General features: G+C 37.7%; 1 protein-coding gene across 10 annotated transcripts in view; it reads right to left on the reverse strand.

Moving 5' to 3' along the window:
* Pfk (ATP-dependent 6-phosphofructokinase) overlaps positions 1-17576 on the reverse strand; it is a 130460-nt gene that overhangs the window by 46956 nt on the left and 65928 nt on the right. For all 10 annotated transcript variants that reach the window (XM_068390037.1, XM_068390043.1, XM_068390044.1 and 7 more), the window contains 2 exons: positions 7884-7979; positions 5617-5709 (listed from right to left, as the gene is read on the reverse strand). In XM_068390037.1, the coding sequence (XP_068246138.1) occupies positions 5617-5709; positions 7884-7979 (189 nt within the window). The remainder of the gene's footprint in view (positions 1-5616; positions 5710-7883; positions 7980-17576) is intronic.

Below are 17576 nucleotides of genomic sequence, written 5' to 3' on the forward strand. Positions count from 1 at the left end.
ATACAATTGTGACCAATTCAAACCTAAAAGATCCCTCAAAAAACCATTCCAGTCTACTTGAGATTTTAAATAAATCTTACATGAATATGATACATCAGGGACAGGCTGCTCAGTCTTCACTACTAATGAAATCAAGGCATGACCAGATGTCGCAGCTGGAAAACCAACCTTACTTGATATAACACCAGGGGAGTCGCTTTTATACGAGGTCCAAGCAGTTACCAGACCTGTGAGTAGCTTCACTCATGATTTGCTCACAGCCCAATTCAGAGGCAAAGTCTAAAGGTCTTAACCCAGGGCAATCAGAGGAGAAACAGAACTTAACCACTCTCTATGGTGAGGATTGAAATCACCAACAAAAATTAAAAAGGCCTTTCTATCATATTCTTGTATCTTAGCCATAGTGGTAAGAAGACAGTCAAAGATAGAATAATCCATGTCTGGATTCTGGTAGATCGAACACAAATAGAAGTTGTTATGCGTGCCACAAACTTTTATTACCAGAATCTCCTGACATCCACATTCATAGCCGGACTTATGAGAAGAGAGGTACTCAGTCATAATTAACACTGCCATTCCCCTGGCCCTAGGAATGGCCTCCTCTTTCGAAATGAATGGCTTTTTTAAACCAGTTATAAGAAGCTCAGGGGAGTGCCTCATATTAAAAACCAAAGTTTGAGGACAAAAGAATATCATACCGTCTGGATGCAATTGTAAGGTCATGAATAATTGCATGCAGATCTCGAATATTGCAATACAATAGATAATGCTGATTAAAAACTAAATTAAGAATAACGATAACAAAAACAATATGTACAGAAATACAAATAAAGTGATTGATAAAACCCATAGACAATAGATGAAAAGTCAGAAAAACTGGTCAACATTGCAGAGCAGATACACCACGCAAGACTAAATACCTTGAGGATAGCCACTTCAACTGAAGGAAGGACAGTAAGGATGGTTTTGAAACGAAAAGAAAACAGATAAAGAAAAGACAATCTATTGATAAACCATCAGGCATCCATGGGCCTTCTATTCAGCCTGCCCAACACACCATTTCAAATAACCTAGAGGAAGAAAAAAAATAAGATAGAACAGTACACCCAAGTGTACCCTAAAGCAAGATAACTCTAACCCAATACAGTGGAAGACCATGGTACAGAGGCTATGGCACTATCAAAGACTAGAGAACAATGGTTTGATTTTGAGTGTCCTTCTCTTAAAAGAACTGCTTACCACAGCTAGAGTCTCTTCTATCCTTACCAAAACAAAAGTAGCCACTGAACAATCATAGTGCAGTAGTTAATCTCTTCTATGAAGAAGAATTATTTGGCAATCTCAGAGTTGTCAAGTGTATGAGGATGCAGGAGAATGTGTAAAGAATAGGCCAGACTATTCTGTGTATGTGTAGGCAAAGGAAAAATAAACCGTAACTAGAGAGAGGGGTACTACGTAGTAATGTCTGACCAATCAAAGGATCCACTAACTCTCAAGTGGTAGTATCTGAATGGGTAGCTGGTGCTGTGGCCAAACCTACAAAGGAAGAATCTTGGCTTTTATTCTCCTTTCTGACTCCATACCTGGTCAGGATTAACTTAGCCTATCTTCCTATCACATATATCACTTCTTGATTAATTTATCCATAAAAAAAGAACTTCCTGTGTCACCTGTCTAACTGAGTAAGAGTATTTCACATCAATGGTAATCACCTTAGATCATTTAACTTCAACTGGGACTCAAAGCTACATAACTCATAAACAAAAATGTAAAAAGGAGTTGGGAACCTCACCAACCAACCTCATATCTTATCCATATACAAGCTACGCACCAAATTCAACATCAATGCTCAAGTCAGCATGAGCTGCTCAAAATTCAATGCTCTAAAATTGGGAATGCCTTCATTGTGCTGGAAAGTCTGTTTTATTTATCAACAGTAGGTAGTAAGCACGGGAGAGTAGCTCCGTGCACTTTCCTGTCAAAACCTTCAATTTCGACCCTGAGCTCAAGTGGTGTTTAATTTCAAAGGACTCAGGTTAGTATAGGTAAGAGAAATAAAAATTACAGTAATTTAAAAACCTGAGATTGTTCTTACGGTGTACATAACTTTTGTCCTTTAAAATACGAGGATTCACTTATTGATGGGAGAAGTCCTGTTAGAATCTAACTAGTTAGTTCTTTTTTTTCTCTCTGGAATAGGAGAGCCTCCCTGGTCCCACACAGGAGTGAGGGAGAGACCTCCAGCATCCTCCTTTCAGCCCATCACGGGGAAGAGTAGACCGATAGGGCCTGGCCTGTACTTGGTTATGTACATGGAACACGGTCAATGAATAAATCTTTCTCCCACAAAGCGGAAATGCAATCTGGAATGAAATATCTGAAATATGATGACCAATAGAATTTGTTTCATCCCACCATCCTCCCCCTGTTAAGGAAAGATGAAGAACTATTATTTACAGATTTAGTATAGTGAGAATGGTGCTCAAATGCATAGCCTACTAGCATCAATGTTAGATCCAACATGTAATGGTACAACTGCTTCATCCCCAAGTGAAGGAAAGGAAATAAGTAGTAGAATATCTATTCTTTCAACTTTTCATCCAAACTTTCATTGACATGTTACAATAAACAAGATGCTTTCTGTTCCATGTGGGAATTAGGCTGGCTAAAAAACTACTTATCACCCCAAGACAGACTTGCCTTCTGTTTTAAGTCTCTCCTAAGGACGACCCTGGCATGTAGAACATTCGCTCCCTTGAACATGGAAGGACCGGATCTAGCTGAACTTACTTGCTGCAAGAGTTTTCTCAGATCCACAGATCTGATTGGCTATTAGGTCCGGACCAATATTAGCAAGATCTGACCAGGGCAGCTTTCGAGAAGGTATCAACCCTTGAGGGGCAAGGCACTTAATCAATGACCGAGGTCCTACATGAAGTTGAATCCATGGTTGTCACACCCAATTCACTGCACTTATATATGAGTGAACAATCCTCCACTAGGGAGAGAGGAATCCCTCTATGATTCTCTGCTTCCATTTGTACTGAGCCATGGTGCAGTGCCTTCCGAACAGGAGAATTCCTAGTGCTTTTGTCTATCGTAAGGGTAAAGAGCTCTGTAGGTTGCTCAAGAGTGATTAAATCCAAGGAGAGAACCAGCAATGTAATTGGGGCCCCATGACAAACTAAGTTGGTTGCCATCGGAGAAAGCATGATCTATTGTATCAATCAAAGGTGAAGCAGCAGAAGAGGTATTTTGTACCTTTCCATCTGTTGATTATGTTGGGGAAGAAGCCGTGGCCTGTCAGCCAAATCCCTGAGGCCTATAACTCATCAACCAGTGATTGATTGATTGATTTGGAGTTTTCTGGCATCCTGACATCGAAAGTCAATGATGCCATCCTCAACTAGTGCCTGTCAGTTGTTTGCAACATCAATGAGAGATATCATCTTCCCAATTTGGGGTACTTAAATACCCCTAACAGATATGGAGCAACTCCCCGGTCCAGGGAAAAAATTTCTCCCAACACATTGCCAATGGAAAGAGTGCACGTGCATCTTTAATCGGTCTGACTACCAAGAGTAACACGACTGATCACTCAGGCTCTGGATCTCAGCCCTGACCATTGAAGGACAGGGAACCAGTCAGGAACCTTCAACCCCTTTCGAAAGAGGTTGCATTGTCTAGAGCCATAAGGAACTTCTTACAATTGACCGTTCTGGACTTCTTTGACTTCTTGTGAGACAGAGAAGTCTGAATCAGAATTAGAAGAGGAGTATGAGCAAGCATACTCACTTCTCCCTCTTATCACCTTCCCTCTCACGCCCTACAAACAGAGGAGTCAAGATATTTCTCCACAGGGAGTAACCACAAGAGTTGCTCAGACAGAAGCCACAGCACTGGGGCTTACTGTCACAAAAAATATGGTGGGTACTCACTGGCACTGGTAAAACTATGGGAGTCACTGGCCCCGAAGTTAAAGGCACAAAGGTAACAGGCATTGGGGTGACAGACACAGCGATGATAGACACAAGGTTGACTTGCCCAGTGGAATCCTTCCTCTAGGCTTTGGTCACTGGTTTTGCTGGAACAGAGGCAATACACACTAGGGAGGAGCTCACATAGGAAACCTTGTGTCTTACAGACACTGGCTTTGGCAACACAGTGATCACTTGTAGAATGGGCAGAAACCTTTTTGCACCATACTGATACTTTCTTCTCTGACAGCAGGGTCTTAGTCACTGGTGTAATCACTGGAAAAACCTTCTTAGGCTTTAGAAACTTCTTGGGCCTCACACTAACTTATTTGTGGTCATCACTGGGATCACAAGCACTTGGGTCACAACTGGTTTCAATGGCACTGGGGTCACCACTAAGTTCACTGGGATTAGACACACTAGGAGTGAAGTATCCTTGGTTATCATATCCTCCAAGAAAGACATGGAGGGGCTACCTGCATAACTGAAAGAAGGTTGAGCATTCATTAGATCAACCTCATCATTAGCAGTCTGCATGACAAATTGAGAGCTTCTAGCTCATGTTGAGCTGTGGGGATCATTGTGAGAACCCCAGATCACTATACCCTGAAAAACTCACCGATATAGATCCGAGTTCTCTAGGCTCCTCGCACATACAGTACTCCTCAAGGACCAAACTAGAGTACTGTATTATACTCAGAAGCTACAGCAGCCTGCAAACTGGAATGGAAGAAAAAATTGCTAGGTAGCCTCTTCTGTATTATCTTAGGCATTGCTAAAGATGATGCAGGTGAGTCCTTAGCCTTCCTTTTCCTCCTCAAAGTAAACATTTGCCAATGCATGGGAGGCCAAGATCTACTCTCAGTGCATGGGGATGACTGTGAACAATCATGCCCCTGCAAGAAGTGCAGAGAGAGTGTGGATCTATGGCTGGTTTTAGCATAAACAGATTAAAGAGTCCACCCTTTACCTTTCATTTATGAATATCATGCTTTGCTTCCAATTTGAAGAGGACAAAGCCAACAATCAAACATTCAAACTGAAAAGAATAAGATAAACACTAAACATCCTTTTGATAGGATGCAACAGTACGTCTATTCGTTGTGGCCGAAGACAAAAGTGAAGAGCCTTTGACAGGAAAGTAGGCGGGTTACTAGCCCTTATTAACGAACTCAACTGGTGTTCCAGCTCTGCGAAAAACATTCCATATTTCATAGGATGAAAGGTTTGTATTTGAGTAGGAACAAAAACCTAGTAGATGTGTTTTTAAAAGTTTTACACCCCAGCCCTTCTTGGATTCAACTTTGATTAAATCAAATTTCATAACTCATTTCCATTCTCTATCAAGATAAATTTTCCTAATAACTTTCTCTTCAATCTTGGATGGCAAAAACAAATTATCAATTTAAAATTCAATAATAATTAATATGCAACAACAAAGAGGATTCATCTTTTCTTTAACAATAATTATTACTATCATACAGGATATAACCTAAGAGCATGCAACTATGTAACTAATACTTATGTTATCAGATGGTAAAATTAATCATTCATTTTATACATCTTTATATTACTATTATTAGTAAGTACATTGTATAAAAAATCAATATTTTAGCTAAAAATATAAAAAAATCCTTACTAAGAGACGATCAAATGCAGATGGAGAACCACCACGCTGAACATGACCAAGTACGGTAATGCGCGTATCAAACCCAAGTTGGTCAACAATAACCTGTATAAAAGAAAATTACAATAATGTATACTAAACTGGTTACTTGCAAGCAGATGTGAATTTAAAATCTGGTAAATTTAAAATTTTAATGAGATAATAATATACAGTAATCACTTGAACTATAAATTTTTTTTTTTTATATCAAAGATCACATTCTATATAGCGTATAGTAATCTTTATAAAGATTGCCCTCCTTCTCTGTGGGTGATGCATTCACGTCCCATCCATGAATAAGAAGAGAAAATATCTATAAGAATTTCAAAAAGTTTATTAGCATGCAGTATTTTATTCTAAATAAACAGTAATTTCAGTACTGCAATTGTATTTTAAAGATATTCAAATAATGAACTAAAGCACTGCAACGTACTGTAATAATAATACCTTATATACAGTACATTGCTATTTTATACTGACAATATTAATATCCCCACTTCTCTCTGTCAGAGAGAAAATAAAAAAGAAATCTACAACATATCCTATAGCCACATTTACTGTTAATAATATTTTCTATAACCTTATTTTCTAATATAAAATTACTGTCTATACTTTCATTTTAAATAAAGCTCATTACATATGATAAACTGGTATCATAGGATATCCAAAATGTACTTAAAATTATATGTAGTAGGCTTTAAAGATTTATGTCAACCTTAAAACCATTCTTTTAATTTACTTGCAAGGATGCTCTCATTTGGGGGAGGTCTCATGAGAACCAACCCACCCATCCACTTGTCAGCTGCAAATTTACTAACCAGTAATCTTTCTTAAGGCATTTTCGATACTTTTTTGCCAACTAATCAATGAATTTTTGGATGCACATAAATGAGTTTGTGGTAAGATTTTTTTATTATCGTATCTATTTGCATAATTGTGAATAATTGGAGAGGCTGATAAGGAGGGTGAACTGCATTCTAAAATAAGTTACTATTCACTATAAAAATCAAACGATATAAAGGTAGTAAGTCACTGCATATTATTATTATCACTATCCAAGTTAAAACCCTAGTTGGAAAAGCAAGATGCTATAAGAAAAACAGCAATGTAAGGAGAGGAAACAGAAATAAATAAATTAAAAGGGAAGTAATGAACAATTAAAATGAAAAGATCTTAAGAACAGTAAAAATTTTGAATAAATCTTCCATATATAAACTATAAAAACTGTAAAAACAATGGGAAGCGAAATAAGATAGAATAATGTGTCCAAGTGTATCCTCAAGCAAGAGAACTCTACACCAAGACAGTGGAAGACCATGGTACAGAGGTTATGGCACTACCCTAGACTAGTAATTTGAATACACCTGTAACTATACAGCATTAATATATAATTAAACCTTACCAATCAATGTGGTAGCACAAAACCTTGGTCAATAAAATATAAAAATCTGATTTTACATTTGTTTTATATGCAAAAAATCTTCAAGCTTTGTTGCCATAATGGTAATGAATAACATTCGACTGGACTCCAAACACCTGTTGGGTTTAACCGAGACTGTTCGCTTTACCTTCAGATAATAAATCTCAACTTAATTTTTCTATGGACACAGCTACAATAAATGCTATTATGACATAAACAGCTATATTAATGGAAAAATAAATTAAAGATGATGCATAGTGTATATTTACAATAGACGACAATTCATGATTAACCACTCGTGGTACACTAGCCTACAAATGTTTGGCATGGATTTTTGGTAAATTGTTTACTTTTTGTTTTACATGCCAAGAATAATTTTATAGCTGAAGCAACACAAAATAAGTTTGATACTGTATTAAATATATTTTCCTTATACAATACTGTACAGTACAGAATAAAAATTCATGGTAAAGTACTCAGTTCACCTAACCTAAACTCAGCAGAAATATGGATGAGGCACATGTTAGAAAATATGAATAAGTGCAAAATTCAACCCTTTTGATGAACAAATGCTTGATATATGCAAAAAGAATTGATTGTTTAGAAGTTATCTGGCCTTATAATTCCCATAGTCTTTAATGCCCATGTGTACATAAGGAATGCATTACAGTAACTACTGTGTAAGTATTACAGCTAGGAATGCCAGTCAAATGAGAGTACTTCTTTTTGTGTATCTGGGGAGCTGTGGAAGGTGTAAACTGACGTAGTTTACTTAAAAATACATTTCTGAGTAAGTACCTCAACTTATATAAGGTTTTACCTGTCTAACTCCCTCCGCTGTGATGGGATTACGCTCAATGTCAATGGCACCTTCTGCAACAATGATGATGTTCAAACGCTGTCCCATGGATCTTTCCTAGAGAAATAAAAACCTAAGAGTTAAAAAGTTGTTACGAAAATATACTACACATAAATGAAATGTTATAGATCTATTCAGGAATACCTAGGAACATAAAATCTAAGGCTCCAAGAGTAGAAAAAATTTAGTAATTTATATTAAATATATAGCTTAAGATATGCAAATCAAGTATTGTTATAATAGCCTGGAGAAAATAAGTCCTGACAAAAATACAGTACAGTACATAGCCTAATTTGAAGATATGTAAAATGTGTAAAAAGTAAAATAAATTTCTTTTATTTCATCACAATCCCATTCAGAACGTGATGCCGATACTGAATTTGTCTCTAATGTTCCCAGGATCTGTGGTCTCTTGCTTTAAGGACTTATGTTCCCTTTTGTTTTCCATAATACACCCAAGAGTAATTATGCATGATACAGTACTTTGCTTCTCAGCTTTACCTGGGATTTTTTGTCTACCCACCTATTTTTGCCTTTTACTACTTGATATTAGAAGTGAATTTATCTAGCATTCTTATATTATATGTCACACGTTAAGAAGTTAATTTGTTACTGCACAGTATCCAATGGTGTATGTTTTTTCATAAAATATTTTTCCCTTTTCTTTACGTGTATCATTTATCTGCTACTGTATGTAATTTTACACAATATTTAAAAGTTAAATTATTTTTTCTTGTTATAATATCTATTCACTAACTTTTACCTTGGTATCCTTCGTCTCCTCTTGACTTAACAAGTATCTTCAGAGGGGAAAGAAATGTAATGTTGAAGGGAACAAAAAAGTTAATAGGGCGAGTCACCAAATTTTAAGAATTTTCTGCTCTTTTTCATTTTCAACACTAAATCAAACGTGTATTCATTATGATAGAACTTGTTATCAGTGGGTAAGAGACTGCTGACTCTTCATTGTTGTCTTCACTTGATTATTCAGGGAATTACAAGGCATAGTTTTACAAGATTTTTCGTGATTACATCTCAATGAATTTTAGCTAATACAAGACTGTAAGCTATCAAAGATTTGATTCTTAGATAGTTAATCCTAAATTGTTTTTCCATCTCTTATGAGTTGCAGAAACAAGGGACGTGACAATGTCTTGCCATAGAGACTAACAATATATTATGTTATCAGTGCCAAAGTCCCCTCAGGACTAATGAAAGCCAGGCAATGACTGCAGATTACTCAAGGTGTAGACTTATAGGCCGCTCAAAACGCATATTCCTAGTCCACAGGGACAACGATATTGTTAACGACAGTGGAAAACTATTTTGAGCTGCGAGCAGGGCTCGAACTTCAGTCAGGAACATTATCCAAAAGACTACCACTCATACACACTCAGGGGATTTCAGCCTCTAAACCACCCTACCTAAATAGGAATTCAAAGTGGTTATGACTAAACAAAATATTCTTTTTACTAAATATTAACTAAATAATAAGTGATGTTTTCCAACCCATGAATCTTGGAGTCTTACACACCGTTTTAGCCAAATATTAGGTCACAAGTCATATAACTGCAGATCAAAAACGCATTTGTATAGCGAGACTAATTTCTTCTGTCCGATAAAAATCAGACAGTGATCCTGGGAACATCCATGATTCCATACTGCATCGGCAAATTTATGATCAATATTTTTGTATGTTAAACTGTTTTTGTTTCAGTAATAATGACTACTACTTTTTACAAGTTTACAAACCTTCACCATATTCTGGAGAATATTATTGGCACAGCTCTGATTATAAAAAACTTGGTAATTACATACTGCACAGTAATTGCTAAATTATGTCTTTCTCTCATTTTAATTCTTACTAAATCCATAAGCAACTCTCAGGCCGAGGGTGCCTAAATAACATGTAGGGCAATATGCTATTTTAGTGTACTTCGGACCAAAGCAACTACCAAAGGCATTTCTAAGAAATGTCTTCTTTTTGTGTTATTAACTTTTTAATGACCAAATAATGCCTTAAAGAATATACTAAATAAAAGATTTTCTATCCTGATGATATCTTCATATTTGGTACAGTTAATTTGCCATGTAATACACTACTGTGATAGTAAATACTGAACGTACCGTATTTCAATTAACTACAAGACATTTCAAAGAACAATCCCTATATCCATTTCTTCACAATACCTTCAAATTTCTTAAATTTTGAATACAAACTTCAAGCTAATCATTTATGAATTGAGTACTAAACTGTACTACAATGCATGTATTGTATTAAAGGTTTGCTAATAATTTAGAATAAAACTAAACATAACATCATGATTGGCTGAAATTAATAGTTGTAACTTCTGGCTTTATACCTACAGGCTACCTTAATTAAAAAGCGAACACTATGCTTATTATCTTAGGACTATTGTTCAACAGCGTCAAGCACATCTGTCAAAACCTGGATCTTCAATATGTCTCAATATGAAAGCTGTATCTATTACTTCTATCACCTAACAATTCAAATTCTTTTCTTAAAATTTCCTATATTTACCTAGTGAATTCCCTAAAACAGAAATATGATAAGCCTTATCCTTATAAAAAAAAAAAAATTCAATTTTTAAAGTCTACGGGAAACAAACGAAAGTTTACAATGTAATACAGTATAGTATTTCTTCATTAGAATAATTCTATATAAAATAGTGAAGATAATTCTACAAATATATCTTAGGAAATCCAAGCTGTCTATCTGAAGTATATTGGAACAACTAATAAGTTACATACAGTGACAATACTTAATAATACAAAACAGTACATGAATAAAGAAGATGCATATTTATTTATTAATCAGTATTACTACATTTAACATAAACCAGCATGCAATAAGGTGACAAACAATCCAAGCAGGGGTAAGTTGATTTGTATTTGGTTTTTCAATAATTAATAAGCATGCAGCAAGTACTGTATATCTATCTGGTAAAAAAAAATGAATAAAAATATCAACTACCTATTTTACTCTAAAAAAAACTTTTATACATTCTTCAGAGTTGTAGTTTCAACCCTAATCATTTCATATTTACTAATATGAATAGTCTTATTTATCAAATATAACTAATCAAATCATAACTATGCTCGCCCCACTCATGAGATATGATGAAATGAATATTTCAATCCTCACTTTTAGATCATCTGGTTTCCTTCTCGAGGCTAGCTTAATGTCAACGTATACTGGTATGCTTTAATAAAAAAATTTCCTGTTTTCTTTCACTTCAATAGCCATATACATCTAGTCTCATATTGAACCTATAAGACCGCGTATAGTAATGAGAACGGCTTGGGTACACCATTTAGGGGATGTTATTTCATTCTACGAAGTTGAAACAAGTTTAACAGCCTTTTGACGTCATTAACCAGTGGGGAGGTGCAGGGGCATAAGATGAACCGCAGGAAAGTATAAAAATAATTGTATCATCAAAATTGTTTTTTTTCATGAATCTGACCCGAGGATCATCGGGCTGAATCCCAAATAAACTCCCGATCCAATCACCTATAACCAGCACCTCTTCACCCAATCAACCCCCTAAAAATTAAATTTAATGACTTCCTCCTGTTGACACTCACCAGGGACTCAAGCAAATTAACCTGATGTGGAGAAAGATTAAGGGTAGGCAACTGACCTGTTACCTATAAGAACTAACACTTACGTTGGATGCAAATCTTCAGTAGTAAATGGGTAGTATATCATTATTATTATTACTTCCTAAGCTACATCCCTAGTTGAAAAAGCAAGATGCTATAAGCCCAGGGGCCCCAACAGGGAAAATAACCCAATGAGGAAAGGAAACAAGGAAAAATAAAATTATTTTAAGAACAGTAACATTTAAATAAATATTTCCTATATAAACTATGAAATTTTAACAAAACAAGAGAAAGATAAATGAGAAAGAATAGTGTGCCTGAGTGAACCCTCAAGCAAGTGATGGTGAAAGACTATGGTACAGAGGCTATGGTACAAAGGCTATGGCACTACCAAGACTAAAGAACAATGGTTTGATTTTGGCAGTATTAGCCACTGCAATATGAATCATGATGCAAAAGATTTTCAGCTAGAGTCAAAACTGTTAAAAGATCTTAAAGTTGTTGTTCCTGGTATTATACGAATCATACGATAAGCCACATTATGTATTAATGAGGGCACAAAAAAATTTCTCATGCGTGCTTACTTCAGCTGAAAGTAGGATATTTAAATCCAGGCTCCTAATCCAATTTTCTATCTCTGAATCTGGTGGTCATAAAAAGCTCACCAGATTATGGAAAGATAGGGGTTTTGCAATAAAAGGACCTGAAGCAATGTGAGAGAGCAAGCCTCACAGGGAGGCTAGCAACTATAATTCTGTGTACAAGCAGAACCCATACTAATTGGTAGACTAGAAATTTTGTCAAAACATAAGTTAGCTTAGGGTTCTGATCAGGGCAAGTTAGGCTACAATTACTGAAACTGCCCGAAGATGCGTTAGTCTTCTTGGATTGCATGACCATAACAAATAGCATACAACTAGAAAAATGCTTATTATGCTCACTACTACAAACTTCCGACAATTTGTAAATACCATGAGAAGTATCACCTTCAGCCCCACCTAAATCCACTAGCCTAAAATTTGCTATATTGGCCCTTGCATTAAAAGACATTTGTTCTTATGCTTAGAATCCATTTTGCAATCTTATTCAGGTATAAACTTGACATAATAAGAGGGAAAGCAAAGTTAATTAGATTGTTGTCTTTGACACATGACACAATGGGACTGAGGATCTTTAATACCGGTATCTATCAAAAATCCCTCAAACATTTAACACAAGAATGCATATCAAATCAGAAGACGACATCCTTGATTAATCTTAACCAAAACCTCTAAATCTGGATTAGCAGATTGAAAGACGCGTTCGACAATTACACTAGCGAAGAAAAGACTAAAATGGCACCATCTAGTGAAAGAAATGGGAAATTTTAAAGTTCAGGATAAACCTCGCGTTAAGCAAGTTTTGAGAAGGATGCCAGTTGAACCTCCACTGAGATTTATAGAAAAAAATTTTTTTTATAAGTGCTTTGGATAAATCAATAAATCTAATTTTCTTTTAAGTGAATACCGTATGACAGCCACTCATCAAAATAACAGGATCTTAATCACTTCCTAAGTTACTTTCAATAGAACCCTTATAGTATAAGACACAAGAAAACAGACACATCACAGACCCAAGCATATAAAACATTTGGGAACAAAAATTTTGAAAGAAAACAGTGATAATAAAATGTCACACAGTACTGTATATCTCTGCAGTATACTGTAGTACTGAAGTTACGATCTTCCTAGTTTCCTCAAGTTAAATATTATCATGAATATGAAAATGAACTTAGTTAATGCTTTAAGAATCCCTAAAAAAAGCTTTATGCATTAACCCTTTGAGCCCCAATCCCTTACCAAGTGATTTTGGCACTCAAGGCACAGGTCCTTTATTTAGACATTTTACTTTGCTCATCCTAGCACGTAAAAATTATACAACATAGCACTTTACAAAAGTTTTTATTGTATACCAGATTAAATTTTCTTTCCATCGATATATATTTTATATACTTTATAAAATGTTCATGTACGTAAATAATAAAATAAAATAAAAACAGTAATCACTGGACGTTAACATTTTCAACAATGAAAACCGTTAAGCATCTAAACATTCATGATGTAGAAGAGAGAACCTGAATCACACAAAAATTAGATAGAAGAAAAAACTAAGTCAAAGATAGAAATTGCATGCTGTAGCTATTAAAACACAGAAGACTTTGCTCTCAGCTATTGCTGCTATACTATCAAGATTACATTTCAAGCATGGAAAAACTCATCCACATTTGGGAAGACATGACTGAGTATGGATCAGATGTGAAAAGGAAAATGTTGAGAGGGAAAGTCGGCAGCAGAGTCAAGAACATGAACCGCAGTTTGCACAATATCATTAAAGCCATAAAGTAATATGATGCTAGAACCAAAAAGCTATAATTCTGAAATAATTAAATGAGCTGGATATAAGCTGACTAGGAAAAATGCGAAAAGTCAAAGGCAATGAGACTAGAGCAACAAAGCCGTAAGCCAGGCTGAAATGACTTGATAAAACACAAAACATAAAAACAAACTGGCAAAATCTCACACTAAAGATGACCACGTTTCTTGGATTCACACAATAATTTTTATCAACAGATTATCACTTTTGAACTTTTTTACATTCAATAACCCAGTTATCCATCGACCTACTTAACTTGCAAAATTAATCTCTCATTTGTCTTTTTGGGCTCGAAATATGTTATTTTCATTAGTAAAATAAATTTTTGAATATACTTACCCGATAATCATGTAGCTGTCAACTCCGTTGCCCGACAGAATTCTACGGGAGGGATACGCCAGCTATCACTATACTAGAAGGGGGTATACTCACAAGCGCCACCTGTGGCCAGGTACTACAGTACTTGTTGTTGACGCCACCTCACTTTTTCCTCGGTCCACTGGTTCTCTATGGGGAGGAAGGGTGGGTCAATTAAATCATGATTATCGGGTAAGTATATTCAAAAATTTATTTTACTAATGAAAATAACATTTTTCAATATTAAACTTACCCGATAATCATGTAGCTGATTCACACCCAGGGGGGTGGGTGAAAAACCAGTGTACAAGACTAAAGGATAGCTAAGTATCCCGTATTTCATATAATCAGTTATCCACAATAACAATGAAATAATAAGTACCTGGTAAGGAAGTCGACTTGAACCGTTACTCTGCCTTTAATAAGATCGTCTTCCTTACTGAGCGCAGCGTTCCTCTTGGAAGGCTGAATCAACTCAAAGGTGCTAAAGTATACAGGGCTGCAACCCATACTAAAGGACCTCATCACAACCTTTAACCTCGGCGCTTCTCAAGAAAGAATTGACCACCCGCCAAATCAACAAGGATGTGGAAGGCTTCTTACCCGACCGTACAACCCATAAAAAGTATTCAAGAGAAAGGTTAAAAGGTTATGGGATTATGGGAATGTAGTGGCTGAGCCCTCGCCTACTACTGCATTCGTTGCTACGAATGGTCCCAGGGTGTAGCAGTACTCGTAAAGAGACTGGACATCTTTGAGATAGAATGATGCGAACACTGACTTGCTTCTCCAATAGGTTGCATCCATAACACTCTGCAGAGAATGGCTCTGTTTGAAGGCCACTGAAGTAGCCACAGCTCCCACTTCATGTGTCCTTACCTTCAGCAAAGCAAGGTCTTCTTCCTTCAGATGAGAATGTGTTTCTCTAATCAGAAGCCTGAATAGTAAGAAACTGAGTTCTTAGAACTTGGAAAAGAAGGTTTCTTGATAGCACACTATAAGGCTTCTGATTGTCCTTGTAAAGGTTAAGACCTTTTTAGATAGTACCTAAGAGCTCTAACTGGGCAAAGTACTCTCTCCAGTTCATTCCCCACCAAGTTGGACAGGCTTGGGATCTCGAACGACTTAGGCCAAGGACGTGAAGGAAGCTCGTTTAGCAAAAACCGAGCTGCAAGGAACATGTAGCCGTTTCAGATGTGAAAACAATGATCCTGCTGAAGGCGTGGATCTCACTTACTCTTTTAGCTGTTGTCAAGCACACGAGGAAAAGAGTTTTTAATGTGAGGTCCTAAAAAGAGGCTGATTGGAGAGGTTCAAATCTTGATGACATAAGGAACCTTAGGACCACGTCTAGATTCCAGCCTGGAGTGGACAACCGACGTTCCTTTGAGGTCTCAAAAGACCTAGGGAGGTCCTGTAGATCTTTGTTGGTGGAAAGATCCAAGCCTCTGTGGCGGAAAACCGCTGCCAACATACTTCTGTAACCCTTGATCGTAGGAGCTGAAAGGGATCTTACTTTCCTTAGATATAACAGGAAGTCAGCAATCTGGGTTACAGTGGTACTGGTTGAGGAAACTGCATTGGTCTTGTACCAGCTACGGAAGACTTCCCTTTGAGACTGATAGATTCTGAGAGTGGATGTTCTCCTTGCTTTGGCAATCGCTCTGGCTGCCTCCTTCGAAAAGCCCCTAGCTCTTGAGAGTCTTTCGAAAGTCTGAAGGCAGTCAGACGAAGAGCGTGGAGGTTCGGGTGTACCTTCTTTACGTGAGGTAGACGTAGAAGGTTCACTCCTAGAGGAAGAGTCCTGGGAATGTCGACCAGCCATTGCAGTCCTTCTAAGAACCATTCTCTCGCGGGCCAGAGCGGAGCCAACCAACGTCAGCCGTGTCCCTTTGCGAGAGGAGAACTTCTGAAGTACCCTGTTGACAATCTTGAACGGCGGGAATGCATACAGGTCGAGATGGAACCAATCCAGCAGAAAAGCATCCACGTGAACTGCTGCTGGGTCTGGAATCGGAGAACAATACAATAGGAGTCTCTAGGTTATCGAGGTAGCGAACAGATCTATGGTTGGCTGACCCCACAGGGCCCAAAGTCTGCTGCAAACATTCTTGTGAAGGGTCCACTCTGTGGGGATGACCTGACCCTTCCGGCTGAGGTGATCTGCCATGACATTCATACCGCCCTGAATGAACCTCGTTACCAGCGTGAGCTTTCGATCTTTAGACCAGATGAGGAGGTCCCTTGCGATCTAGAACAACTTCACGAAAGAGTCCCTCCCTGCTTGAAGGTGTAAGCCAGGGCTGTGGTGTTGTCAGAGTCCACCTCCACCACTTTGTTAAGCTGGAGGGACTTGAAGTTTATCAAGGCCAGAAGAACCGCCAACAACTCCTGCAATTGATGTGAAGTGTCCTTTGCTCCTGATTCCATGTTCTCGATCATTCCTGTCCGTCCAAAGTCGCACCCCAGCCCGTGTCTGATGTGTCCGAGAGGAGACGGCGGTCGGGTTTCTGAACAGCCAAAGGTAGACTTCCTTGAGAAGAAAGCTGTTCTTACAACACGCGAGAGAAGACCTCCTCTCTTCGGAAACAGGAACTGAGACCGTCTCTAGCGTCATGTCCTTTATCCAGTGAGCAGCTAGATGATACTGAAGGGGGGGAGGTGGATTCTCCCTAACACGATGAACAGGGCCAGCGATGAAAGTGTCCCTGTTAGACTCATCCACTACCTGACTGAGCATCGGTTCCTTCTCAGCATGCTCTGGATGCATTCTAGGGCTTGGAAGATCCTTGGGGCCGACGGAAAAGCCCGAAAAGCTCGACTCTGAAGATCCATACCCAGGGAGACAATGGTCTGGGATGGGATGAGCTGAGACTCCTCAAAATTGACCAGGAGGCCCAGTTCCTTGGTCAGATCCATAGTCCATCTGAGAATCTCCAGACAGCGACGACTTGTGGGAGCTCTTAAAAGCCAGTCGTCTGACGGAGCCGGACACAAGATCATGGTACTGCTGCACAGTCTGTGAACTGTCAACCATGGGGAAGCGAGGAAGTACAGTGACAACCCGAAGCTGTCTAGACTGTCTGGGTCGTACAGACAACTCCTTATCGGGTTGCTGAGGTTGCCGCACTGCGTCACAACAAGTCACTTCTGCTGGTTGTTGAACGTCTTCCCAGTGACACACTGACTCCGTAAACAAAAAATCCTTTAACAAGGACTAAGCTTGGACTGTATGTCTTGCAACACAGCTCAAGGTCT

The sequence above is a fragment of the Palaemon carinicauda genome, chromosome 16, assembly GCF_036898095.1.
Source record: "Palaemon carinicauda isolate YSFRI2023 chromosome 16, ASM3689809v2, whole genome shotgun sequence".
NCBI lineage: Eukaryota > Metazoa > Arthropoda > Malacostraca > Decapoda > Palaemonidae > Palaemon > Palaemon carinicauda.